At 39.3% G+C, this 12,952-nt stretch overlaps 1 protein-coding gene across 1 annotated transcript in view; it reads left to right on the top strand.

Moving 5' to 3' along the window:
- Positions 1–12,952, top strand: part of LOC128031379 (trafficking protein particle complex subunit 12) — a 32,595-nt gene that overhangs the window by 14,391 nt on the left and 5,252 nt on the right. The window contains exons 4-7 of the mRNA XM_052619599.1: positions 2,968–3,081; positions 3,652–3,790; positions 4,757–4,869; positions 4,971–5,043. Of these exons, the coding sequence (XP_052475559.1) occupies positions 2,968–3,081; positions 3,652–3,790; positions 4,757–4,869; positions 4,971–5,043 (439 nt within the window). The remainder of the gene's footprint in view (positions 1–2,967; positions 3,082–3,651; positions 3,791–4,756; positions 4,870–4,970; positions 5,044–12,952) is intronic.

Here is a 12,952-nt window from a genome sequence, read left to right on the forward strand (position 1 = left end):
TGACCCTGTCACTATAATGAGCAGAATTTACTGAACTTAGTCTCATAGATGCAATTTGTCACCGCTACACTGCATAAAATGATTACATATTTATTTAAATGAAAATATAATGATTTCCCAATAAATGTAGCCTTTTATCTATACTTTAAGTAGAGTTTAAAAAGCATTCTTCATTAAATTGTGAATGGTTTACAGCTCTGGGGCCAGTTGTATCAGCTAAGATGTAAAAATGTTGGGTGTAAGCCCTACGCTGGGCACTAATTAAAACTATGGCCAGCCACAGCCATGGCCAGAGTAAACGATGCACGTCTATTCTCACATGCTGTAGCTCAGTGATCATTGAGACGCCATTCACACTGTAGTGGTTACAACTACCAATAAAGAACTGAATTGATCACGTGAAGATAAATAGCAAAGCCAATGCATTTCCGAACATGATTTCCTAAAATATATAAAATAATTTCACATAGTCTTCATGCACATTCTCATAACAAATTTATCCAAACATACATTAAAAATGAAGACGACAGGTGTTACCTAAAATATAATGAATTAATTATACTGCACGTGTTTATCAAAATTATCTTCTCTAGTTATTTTTCTAGCTGACCATTTAGATTATGTACAAATAATGTGTTTTCTGTTACATGCATATTAGGGGTGTAAAGGTGCACTGTTGTCACAGGAATACCTCAGTTTTGGGGTCATAGTTCGATATGGGTTCAGTACAACAGGAACGTTCTGGTTTGAAACGTTGATTGATTGATTACATGAGACATGATACATTTCAGTAAGTTGTTCTGTTTCTTTCAAAATCTTTCTGATGTTCATTCATGTTTGTTTTTTATTTGTTTTGCCACAACTAGTTATAAAGAGGAAGAGATGATTGGTTCATGTGCCGCCTGAACATTAAAGAGCATCAAAACCACCTTTATACTTTGTGTTTTGTGAGAATATTGACAAAATTTAGAAGCTGATACTTTGTTACTTAAAGTAACAAAGCACAAAGCTTATTGCGATTATTGGGTGGTATGTCTGCTTTAAATAATGAGTGTAATCGAGGCTAATGTTTTCAAGCATTTATACTTTTTCTCTGAACAATAATAATAATGCCAGATCAAATGTAATGTTTTACTGCATAATTGCATATGCAAATATATGTTGTGTTAGGTCAGTTACCTCTGTTGGCAGTGTGGTCGCCCTACACAGAGCTTGATGATTGCTACATCGCTAGTTCTGTCCAAAAAGACCACGAACTGTACAGATGATATCTGTAGTAATAGTTAATTCACAAGCATGAATACTAAAAACAAAATACATATTTGTGTGATAAAATGAAAATTGAAGTCATTATTCAGTTGAATATATTGACATCCATCATACTGTTTATTGGCACGGTCATAATAAAAGTAAAAATGTTTGATTCATTAAAAAATTGTGAGCCTTTTAAGAAGGAGATTTTCATTGAATTGTTTGATCCAGTTCATAAAACTGGGCTGAATGATTTGTTCTGCGTCGTCTCTCAACTCACTGACTCGTCACAGCAGTTAAAAACTGACTGGTAGAAGAATAGAAGTGAATAACAACTTAAAGTTTGGTATTTTCAGCTACCCCTTTAAAAGAGCAGAATCTCTGATCTGTGGTGTGTGCTTTTGGAGTCCCCAAGTGTGCAGTACATCAGAAGGGACCCTTGTTTCCCCTGTCATTGACTTCTTTTATGTTTTATCTCAGTGGCGGCTGCTGCTTTTGCCCCTTTTCTCTGCCAGTGGTTTTCGGCTTCATTTGCCGCTCTAATGAAGATTTAGAGGCGCTGGGGTCTCTGACAGAAAGAGAGAGAGAGAGAGAGATAAGAGAGAGAGCAGAAAAGAAGGATAGAATAAGTAAAAATACTGATGAAAATGTATAAGAGACACTGAACTCAGGAAGAGAAATGAACACGTAAGAAAATACAGTGCATCCCATTTAAGGGACATGTCCACATTAAGAGCCAAAATACAAAATTACAGTCTTCTGCTCAAATTCGAAGTTATATTGGTGTAAGAATTGTAGTGTAGCCAACAAATAGCACAAGGTCAAATTGTGAATTTGAATGAATTTCAAATGTGAATATGGTTTGTTTATCTTACGTATTATCACCTGATTGTATATTTCATACCTTATTCAGTGTAGACGTCATATTGAGTTTAACATGGATGAAATCTTATGAAACTAATAACACTGCAATTCTGCCATTTATTTTTAAAACATATTTTAACATATTTTATGTTCAGTTGCTTTTTTTTATACTGTAGTAAAGCAAATGTACATGGTATGATAACCCCAAATTTTCATACCATGTTGTTTCAGCTTAAAAAGACTTATTATTTTTTTTACAATGGCACGCACTGGATAAATAACCTACAACACATGCAATTTTCAAAACTCACAACACTTAAAATTGTTTTATGGTTACATTTCAAACTGTTTACGGTTTTATTTTTATGGTTTACTGTAGTTTTTTTACTGTAGTATATTTCATCAGCTGAACAACTGGCAAGAACACACTGTACGAATGTTCGTATGTCATAAAACACCAGTGAACATACACCTCACAGCACTCCAAAAGTCCACAAGAGTTTACATGATTATTTTTTTACCAGTTGACCCCCCCCCCCCCCCCCCCCTTACAATACAAATCACTAGATTGAGGTGTTTGCATGAAGGAGTTTCAGTCCCATTGAGCCGTCAGTCCATTTATAAACAGATTCTTTGGGTACATGGAATTATAAACAGATCTATGTCACATGTGTGACACTCAGGTGAGAACAAACCTAATTCTATTTACCTTTTTTTTGCAACTTGTGTTTTAAAAGTTTTTAAGTGTAAGTTTTGGCGTAATAAATGGCATCATTATGTAAAGCGAACGCTCGGGAGCCGGGTCTCTCTCACACCTCCTGCTGTGTTTAATGTCTTCATCTCTTCTCACAGAGCACTAAGAACTGGAGGGCAGCCGTGGACCTGACGGGCAGACTGCTGACGGCTCACGGTCAGGGCTACGGCAAGAGCGGCCAGCCCACCAACCACACCACTGACTCCCTGCAGGTGAGCAGAAGCACCCGGAGCCTGGGGAACGGTTTAGCTTGTGTCAGGAGTTACTGAAGACATGTGCAGTGAAACATCAGCTATGTGGATAGTTCGTTTATAGCAAGTAAATTTGCTAACATATCAAATATTTAATATGTTTACGTGTTTAACCAACAAGATGATGTTTAATGGTATTCTTAACCTACTGTATGTAGTACTTAACTGAGTGTTTGTTCAGGAATGTATGGAGTTAATACTTGTTAGTTTTTATAATGCCTGATTTCACCAGTAGATTTTAATTTTATTTTAAGTACATTGTAAAAAATTGCCTGAGGCCTCATTATGCATGCAATGTTTTAGCTGTCGGTCTGACACCCACTCAGTCCACAGTAACCCGCCGAGACCCCAGCGGCTCTGGAGACGGATGAATCAAAGCACACGCTCGCTTTGATGTGCCTCCACACGAACTGCTGCACAGAAGAGTTACGCTGGAATACACTCAGACCAGACAGCTTCACAACACTAGTTACAGAATGAAGTAAATGTTGATCTGTTTTGTTAAAGCAGAGCGCTATCTTCTCTCTACAGCTCTGGTTTGTGCGTCTTGCTCTTCTGGTGAAGCTCAGCCTTTTCCAGAACGCAGAGCTGGAGTTTGAGCCCTTCGGGAATCTGGATCATCCAAATCTCTACTATGAATATTATCCCACGGTTTACCCTGGAAGACGAGGTAGAAGTTCTGGAGCTATTTAATTACATTTCATGGGCAAGATGGTGTTAAGATGTTGGGAAATAGGGTCAGGAATCTTTTTTACCAAAGAAATTAGTAGTTTTATTCAGAAAGGATGCGTCAAATCGATCAAAGGTGACAGTAAAGACATTCATAATGTTGATTTCTATTTCAAATAAATGTTGTTCTTTTGAAGTTTCTATTCATCAAAGAATCCAGTAAATTAAAATGTATCAGTTGCCACAAAAGCATTGTGCAGCACAACTGTGTTCAACACTGATAATAATCAGAAATGTTTCTTGAGCAGAATATTTTCATGATTTCTGAAGATCATGTGACGCTGAAGACTGGAGTAATGATCCTGGAAATACAGCTTTGATCACAGCAATAAATTACATTTTAACATAGATTCACATAGAATACAGTAATTTATTATTGCTGAATTTATTAGTAACTAATGACAATCTGTAATCACTGATGATGTAATAAATACTTTGCCTAATGTACTGTTCAACAAATGCAACAAACCTGGTGAATTCAATGTGTTGCAGTTATCAAATGCAATCATCACATCAGCACACCAACATAATTGTATTTATATATATATATATATATATATATATATATATATATATATATATATATATATATATATACTGTATATCTCAGTCAGTCAGGTGAAATCTTAAGACAGTGACGCAGCGCTTGACTTGGGTCTGCGTTACAGGATCCATCCTTATATCAAAGAAGAGCATGATCAAAGCCACAACCCCTCGTCTCGCCAGCATGGAGTCCGTTTCTTTAATGTGTTTCTTGACTGAAAAACAGAAGCAAGAATAGAAAAATTTTGCACTTTCTGCATAAAAGAAAGAGCGTGCATTAGTGTTATATATATATATATATATATATATATATATATATATATAGTGTTATAAAATATATATGTTTCTGTATTGCATGTTCTAGGCTCGATGGTGCCGTTCTCCATGCGTGTTCTTCACGCCGAGCTCCCTCAGTACCTGCAGAAGCCTCAGGAAACTCTGGACCGTCTCTACAGAATAAAGAGCGTCTGTCAGAAGGTGAGCCTGTGCTTTACACCTCAGTGCCTGCACCTGCTCGCAAATTTAATTAGCCTCGCTGTAATTAGTGCTGTAAAACTTCTGTTCCTGTCCTCTCACAGATCCTGAGTAACCTGCAGGAGGGTTTGGCTGAGGACGGGAGTATGATGAACCTCACGCAGGACAACAGACTCGGTACAGACCACTCAAATCTGTCCTCTGTGGCTAGTGCAGGTCAAATACATAGCGCTGTTGAGTCAAACAGAAACAAACAAAAAATAAAATTCTGTCAACATTCACTCACCCGCATGTCATCACCCTTCCAATTAGTTATTTATGAGATTTCATGTAAGTTATGATGCCCATGTTATATTACAGCAGACTTCTAAGAGATATTCCCATATGGACTCTATGGGCCCTATTTTAACGATCTAAACGCAAAGTGTAAAGGTCACTTTAAAGGTATATTTATGTAGCCTACACAATAATATTCTTTTACACTGTAATCCTTTTGTTTTTAATATTTGGCATGTTAGTGTGATGCGCATCCCTGTGTGTAATAAGCAAAGTCAACGCACACTGTGGACCCACCCAGAGGCGCATTTACTAACAATGCACTCTTAATATAACAAAAAAATATTGCGCCAGACTTTAGACCAGGTTTGAGTTGGTCTGTGGCGAAGTCTATTTTCAGCTCCTTAAAATAGCAGTGCACTTGAACACACTTATTTTTTAGACCAGCACGCCCATGGGCGCACAAATGGGTGCAAATGCATTTGCTAATTAAAGGAGGTGACGCTGGATGGGAAAATGCAAACATACTTGTGCTGCGCCTTGCGTCGCATTGCACCGGGTGTATGATAGGGCCTTATATCTCTTAAAGGTCTGTGGTGAGAAAAGAGTATAAAGTCTTCTCTAGAAAGTGCATCTTCCACTGAAAATACTTGTTTAAATATTACAATGCTCTTAAAAGTGAGAAGATTCCCTAACTTCCTATTAGGCTTAACATAGGGAAAATGTCAACACAAAATAATTAATCCAGAATTCCTTTTTTTTGGCCTATAATCATGACCCTCGTGAATCATGCAAATCAGTGGGTGTTTAGGGTGATGCTGGTTACTGCATAATGATTGAAATAAGCAGTGAACTAAATAAACAAATCATCAAAGCACTAAATACAAGTAGAATCAGCGCTGAAACGTGTTCCTCGCCCGGGAAATTTTTATGAATGGTGGTGAGAATTTGAGATTTCTTAGTACTGTCATAAAATTCACAACGGTTGTGATGTAATTATAAGGCTATAGTCTGACGTGCTCCAGCTGTACTGTGAATTCAGTTTCGATTCACTTTGCTTTAATATGCATTTAGGAATGCAACATAAATGATTTATAAATCTGTTGTTGTTTACAAAGAGAAGTTTCAGTGTCACATGATCCTTCAGAAATCATTCTAATATGCTGATTTGCTGCTTAAGAAACATTTACTCTTCACTATTAAATTAAAGTTTATGCATTTAGCAGACGCTGTTATCCAAAGTAACTTACATCATTATTATCGATGTTAAAAATGTTTTTGCTGCTTAGCATGTGGAAACCATTTACCATCACCTTTAAGCTTTGTCTGGCTTGAGAAGGAGCAGCATAAGATCCCGTGTTGTGCAATCCATCAGAGTAGATCGCTGAAGCGTCTGTAAGCCTTGCATGCTTGATTGACTTCCTCACATGTTGTTTTGGGAAAGACAGAGATAAATACATGCTTCAGCATAGCTGTGGTTTCAGCAGCCCCCCCGCCGTCCCGCCACCTGTGCGTCTGATGTGCTTTCAGCAGGACGGACTCCCTCCTTCATGGGCACCGTCTGTAGCAGAGCTGCCAGGTGCTGACATACCTGCAGTCTGATGCCAGACTGCTGTTTTTTGTATGGCTGTTCATTGCTCCTGTCCCTGGCAAAATGAGGAAGAGAGGTTAATCAGAGCAGGATGAGTTCAGATAGAACACAAACATCCTATAATGCACGAAGGTGCACATTTTGTCTAAGCCATGGATGCTTCGGGTTCAAGACAATATCATATTTTTTTTATTATTTATTTATTTATTTATTTTTATTAATACCTCAAATATCGCAATTGTAATTAATTTTATGGACATGACATAAAACTATTTGAATACATTTTTAACCCTATAATGCCTACTGTATATTATTCGATAAAGAGGTATCTGCTATAATATCATAAGGATCTCTTTGATTTACAGTACTATTAGCATTTCATCTTTCTTTTTGTCTATGTAAATATCAGCATCTATACAAAAATTGCATATTTTTACTCCGTTTTCGTCTCTGAATAAAACAGAGATTTTTTTCATTTAAAGAATGAGCTCTAAATTATCAGTATATCATACTCTATTAACCGTAAAAGCCTGATGTATCAAATATGAAACTTTTAAAGATCAATGAAAAAAAAACAACTTTTTATGTAAATCACATGCAAATACTGACAAGCCTTCAGGCAGTATATAATGTGGTAAGAGCGCCAATTGCCTCGAAATCAGAACATGGAATAACTTTACTGCATCCGATGGCTACCTTCTGTCGAATTTGCGCTATCCCCATCAACCTGCTGGACCCACATGAGGACTGCATCGCCTGCCTGGGCCTGGCCCACAGTGAGGCTGCGTTCTCTGATTCTGACTGCATGCACTGCGCTGACTTGCCAACATGCCATTTGAGGATTCAATATGAGGACGAGGTCCACTGCTGTCAGCAAAGTGTTGGTGGGCCCTTGCCTCCTCGATGTCCTTTCGCCAACCCCAAGACCCTCCGAGGCCCTCCAGACCTCCATGAGGAGCTCACCATCAACCTCAACTGGGATGCTCCAGAGGAACCTGCCAGGAGTAAGCTGCCTCGAGGAGGAGGGTTCCGTTCTTCCCGGATGTCCACGAGCAGTTGGTGAAGTAGTGGTCTGCACCCCAGTCAGCACACGTCCATTCTTCCACAAATTCGGGCACTGAACACCCTGTTGATGACGACTATGAAGCAGGATGACGACTCACCCCCAGGATGATGACTTTAAAGCAGGTCCTGGCACAAATCTATCCTGGGTACTGGTTTGTATTCGTAGATCTGAAAGATGCATAATTTCATATTCAGATAGCATCGCGCTACAGATGCTTTCTGAGGTTTCTTTTCGAGGCCATGGCATACCAGTACTCAGTGCTCCCTTTCGGGCTGGCATTCTCGAAGTGCATAAATGCTGTGCTTTCCCCTCTCAGAGTAAGCAGGAGGTTGGAGGTGGATCTGTCCACGACACACTGCCCACTGTTCTTTTCTCTGTTTCGCTCCCCACTGATGGGAGTCTGTCATCGCGTTGGGCCAAGAGCCAGACTTTATGCATTCCCTCCGATGAAGATTTTGCCTCTGGTATTATGCAAAATCAGGGAAGAGAGAGTGTTGGTGATCCTTATTGACCTGAACTGGCTGAATCAACCTTGGTTTCTGGACTTCAGGTAGATGCTGGTGGCTCCTCCTTGGTGAATCCCTCTCAGGAGGAACCTGCTGTCTTAAGCGAACGGCACAATATGGCACCCCAACCCAGAGATTTGGAGTCTTCATGTGTTTGCTTCAGGGGTTTTAAATGGGCCAAGAGCCCTGCCTCCCCATGTGCCTCGACACACTCACTGAGTCCCGTGCACCTCTAGTAGGTGTTTGTACAATCTTAAATAGAGAGTGTTTGTGAAATCGATCGAGAGACATGTGCTTTCTCAGGAGGGTGAGGAAACGAAATCCCCCACTGCCACCATCGCTACCGCCATGGGACCTACCTCTGGTTCTGAAAGCTTTCTCTTTACCCCCGTTCGAGCCTAATTCCCAATTATCTTTCTACCCATTTTAAATCACAGGTCATCTCTTTGCCTGCTTTGTCTTCCGAGTCGTCGACCTCGTGTGATGCTGAGTTTCAGAGTGACATTTGCCCTGTTAGGGCTTTAAGGATTTATATTGAATGCTTAGCTATCTTTTAACAGTGGGACCAGCTCTTCATGTGTTACAGTGGCTGTACTAAGGGGCAAGTTAGCATCTCGATGGATAGTGGATGCTATGAAGTCAGCTTATGCAAACCGGGGACAGGAATGCCCTTTCAACCCCAGCTCAAATGACAAAGGCTATTGCCTCTGAAAGCGGTGAAGACATTGCGATGGTCCCTGTGATTACTTCTCGATCAGTAGTGAAGTTGTGTAGTTTATGGCATTATCTGGCATTATCATATAAGTCAAGTCACCTTTATTTGTATAGCGCTATAAATAGGGCTGGGATAAACTATTATTTTTTTAAACGATTATTCTAGCGATTATTTTTTGGATGCATCGATTAATCTAACGATTAATTTTTCCAGACCGATTTGATTTTGATTATCTCCCCATTAATTGACTACTAACAATTTATACATGTTGATTTACATATCTGAATGAAAAAAACATGAATTCCTTAACATTGCAATATATGTTTATTGCTCTTAAACTTACAAAATAAATGACTGACTAAGAATGCATAACTTTGCACTTGTATAGAGATAGCATTCAATAAAACCTTGAAACCTTGAAAACAGTCCTTATGCATTCAAGACAATGCTAGGGAAAGAAACATATGCTATAGGGGCAGTTGAGTGGAACAAGTTAGACCGGCAAATTAAAGTGATTTCAAGTACTAACTCTTTTAAAAAGAGGACTAAGGACTAATGTAAACTTGAGGGATTTAAGCTAATACAGAGAGTCCTTTAAAAAAAAAAAAAAATAATAAATTAACAGTGGGAGCCAGCAGCCTGTCATGGAGAAGAAAAAAATATCCGAATGCTCCACGTGAAACTTTGGCGTTCCGCCCTTTTTCTATAAAAAATTAGCATATTGTGATAAAAGTTCATTATTTTCCATAATGTAATGATAAAATTTAAACTTTCATATATTTTAGATTCATTGCACACCAACTGAAATATTTCAGGTCTTTTTATTGTTTTAATACTGATGATTTTGGCATACAGCTCATGAAAACCCAAGATTCCTATCTCAAAAAATTTGCATATTTCATCCGTCCAATAAAAGAAAAGTGTTTTTAATACAAAAAAAGTCAACCTTCAAATAATTATGTTCAGTTATGCACTCAATACTTGGTTGGGAATTCTTTTGCAGAAATGACTGCTTCAATGCGGCGTGGCATGGAGGCAATCAGCCTGTGACACTGCTGAGGTGTTATGGAGACCCAGGATGCTTCGATAGCGGCCTTAAGCTCATCCAGAGTGTTGGGTCTTGCATCTCTCAACTTTCTCTTCACAATATCCCACAGATTCTCATGGTCCGTAAACCATTTACCAGTTGTTTTGGCACTGTGAGCAGGTGCCAGGTCGTGCTGAAAAACGAAATCTTCATCTCCATAAAGCTTTTCAGCAGATGGAAGCATGAAGTGCTCCAAAATCTCCTGATAGCTAGTTGCATTGACCCTGCCCTTGATAAAACACAGTGGACCAACACCAGCAGCTGACATGGCACCTCAGACCATCACTGACTGTGGGTACTTGACACTGGACTTCAGGCATTTTGGCATTTCCTTCTCCCCAGTCTTCCTCCAGACTCTGGCACCTTGATTTCAGAATGACATGCAAAATTTGTCCAAAAGTCCAGTGCTGCTTCTCTGTAGCCCAGGTCAGGCGCTTCTACCGCTGTTTCTGGTTCAAAAGTGGCTTGACCTGGGGAATGCGGCACCTGTAGCCCATTTCCTGCACACGCCTGTGCACAGTGGCTCTGGATGTTTCTACTCCAGACTCAGTCCACTGCTTCCGCAGGTTCCCCAAGGTCTGGAATCGGTCCTTCTCCACAATCTTCCTCAGGGTCCGGTCACCTCTTCTCGTTGTGCAACGTTTTTTGACACACTTTTTCCTTCCCACAGACTTCCCACTGAGGTGCCTTGATACAGCACTCTGGGAACAGCCTATTCTTTCAGAAATTTCTTTCTGTGTCTTACCCTCTTGCTTGAGGGTGTCAATGATGCCCTTCTGGACAGCAGTCAGGTCGGCAGTCTTACCCATGATTGCGGTTTTGAGTAATGAACCAGGCTGGGAGTTTTTAAAAGCCTCAGGAATCTTTTGCAGGTGTTTAGAGTTAATTAGTTGATTCAGATGATTAGGTTAATAGCTTAGAGAACCTTTTCATGATATGCAAATTTTTTTGAGATAGGAATTTTGGGTTTTCATGAGCTGTATGCCAAAATCATCAGTATTAAAACAATAAAAGACCTGAAATATTTAAGTTGGTATGAAATGAATCTGAAATATATGAAAGTTTCATTTTTATCATTATATTATGGAAAATAATGAACTTTTTCTATCGTGTTTAAAGATTTTGATTAATATGCACAAGGGAGAGAGAGAGCAAGAAGAGCTTGTGTTGTTTGAAGACTGTGAGTTTGCGCGCGTAGCCGGGGCTCTCTCTCGTACATCACTCTATTCTACATCACTCACCGATCAAATTAAGGCTTTGACAGCCGCCAAAAAAAAAAGATCAATGCAGAAAAACCCCTGGATTGGTTATATAACGTTGGACAGAATGTTGATCTGACCATCGCGTATATTCAGCGCACATAAGGTAAATGAGTATTCAAACGTTTTTTAGAGAAATAAAAACAGGTCGACGAATCGATGCACATATTTTGCGTCGACATATTTTTTGTGTCGACATCATCGATGACCTCAGCGCATTGTCCCAGCCCTAGCTATAAACAATACAGATTTCGTCAAAGCAAGCTTTACAGTTACAAACAAAAACACTGTTTGTCAATAATGCAAGAAGACAATAACAAAGAGCAATTTTTCCAGATAAAGTCAATTCATTGATGATTCAGCTCTCTTCAAATAGTGTCTGTGCAGTCAGTCAAGTGAGCCCAACTAAGCAACCCAAAGGTGACAGCAGCAAGGAACCAAAACTCCATCAGTGACAGAATGGAGAAAAAACTTTGGGAGAAACCAGGCTCAGACAAAACCAGCATGGCGTGGTATAATTTCAGGTGGCATCACAAGTCAGATTGTGCAGAGGACTGTCCAAGGTTTCCGTGGTCTTGTGCCGATGGTCGTCGAGGTGAAGAAGTCTTTGCAGGGGATCTGTCTCTGGAGTGCATCTAGATGGCATGGTCTCTGCTGACATTCAGGGCTGTAGAAGTCGTCTCTAGGTGCTGATCCACCACATGCTCTCGATACCGACCAGATCCGTATGACTACGGTGATCTCAGAATAACAATGAAAAAGACTAATAGTAGTGTAGATGTAATTTTCCTTACGATGTGGTGAGTACATAGGGTGTTATGGGAAGTGTTCCCTGTTCTGGTTGACCTAATTAATGAAGCCTACTTTAACGGAACTAAATTATAGAAAGTTTATAAAAATCCAATATGAGCTCGCTCAAGTACTGAAAAGCAAAACCGTTCAGGGCTTTATAAGTAATAAGAAAGATTTAAAATGTATTCTTTGTTCAACAGGGAGCCAGTGCAGTGTTGACAGGACCGGGCTAATATGGTCATACTTCCTGGTTCTAGTAGGAACTCTTGCTGCTGCATTTTGGACTAGCTGTAGTTTGTTTACTAAGCGTGCAGAACAACCACCCAATAAAGCATTACAATAATCCAACCTTGAGGTCATAAATGCATGGATTAACATTTCTGCATTTGAGATTGAGAGCATAGGCCATACGATATATTTTTGAGATGGAAAAATGTGGTTTTACAAATGCTAGTAACATGGTTTTCAAAGGGACTATAAAATAGCTCACTTAGGTTCCTTACTTATGACGAGGAATTAACAGAGCAGCCATCAAGTGTTAGACAAAGTTTCAGGTTATTACATGCAGAGGATTTTGGTCCAATAATTAAATCCCCTGTTGGTTTTTTTTTTTTTTTTTTAAAGCAGTAGGAAATTACTAGTCATCCAGTAAGGTTTCAGGATTTTGTTTTAGGCGATGAGTTCCCACAGCGAATGTTTCTCAATGTCTCATTCCCACTCTCAGGGAACTGAGGTTAGAACAGTAACTGGAAACGTTTTGTAATGTCACATTATGATGTCACAGTATGCATATA

The sequence above is a fragment of the Carassius gibelio genome, chromosome A17 (assembly GCF_023724105.1).
Source record: "Carassius gibelio isolate Cgi1373 ecotype wild population from Czech Republic chromosome A17, carGib1.2-hapl.c, whole genome shotgun sequence".
Taxonomy (NCBI): Eukaryota; Metazoa; Chordata; class Actinopteri; order Cypriniformes; family Cyprinidae; genus Carassius; species Carassius gibelio.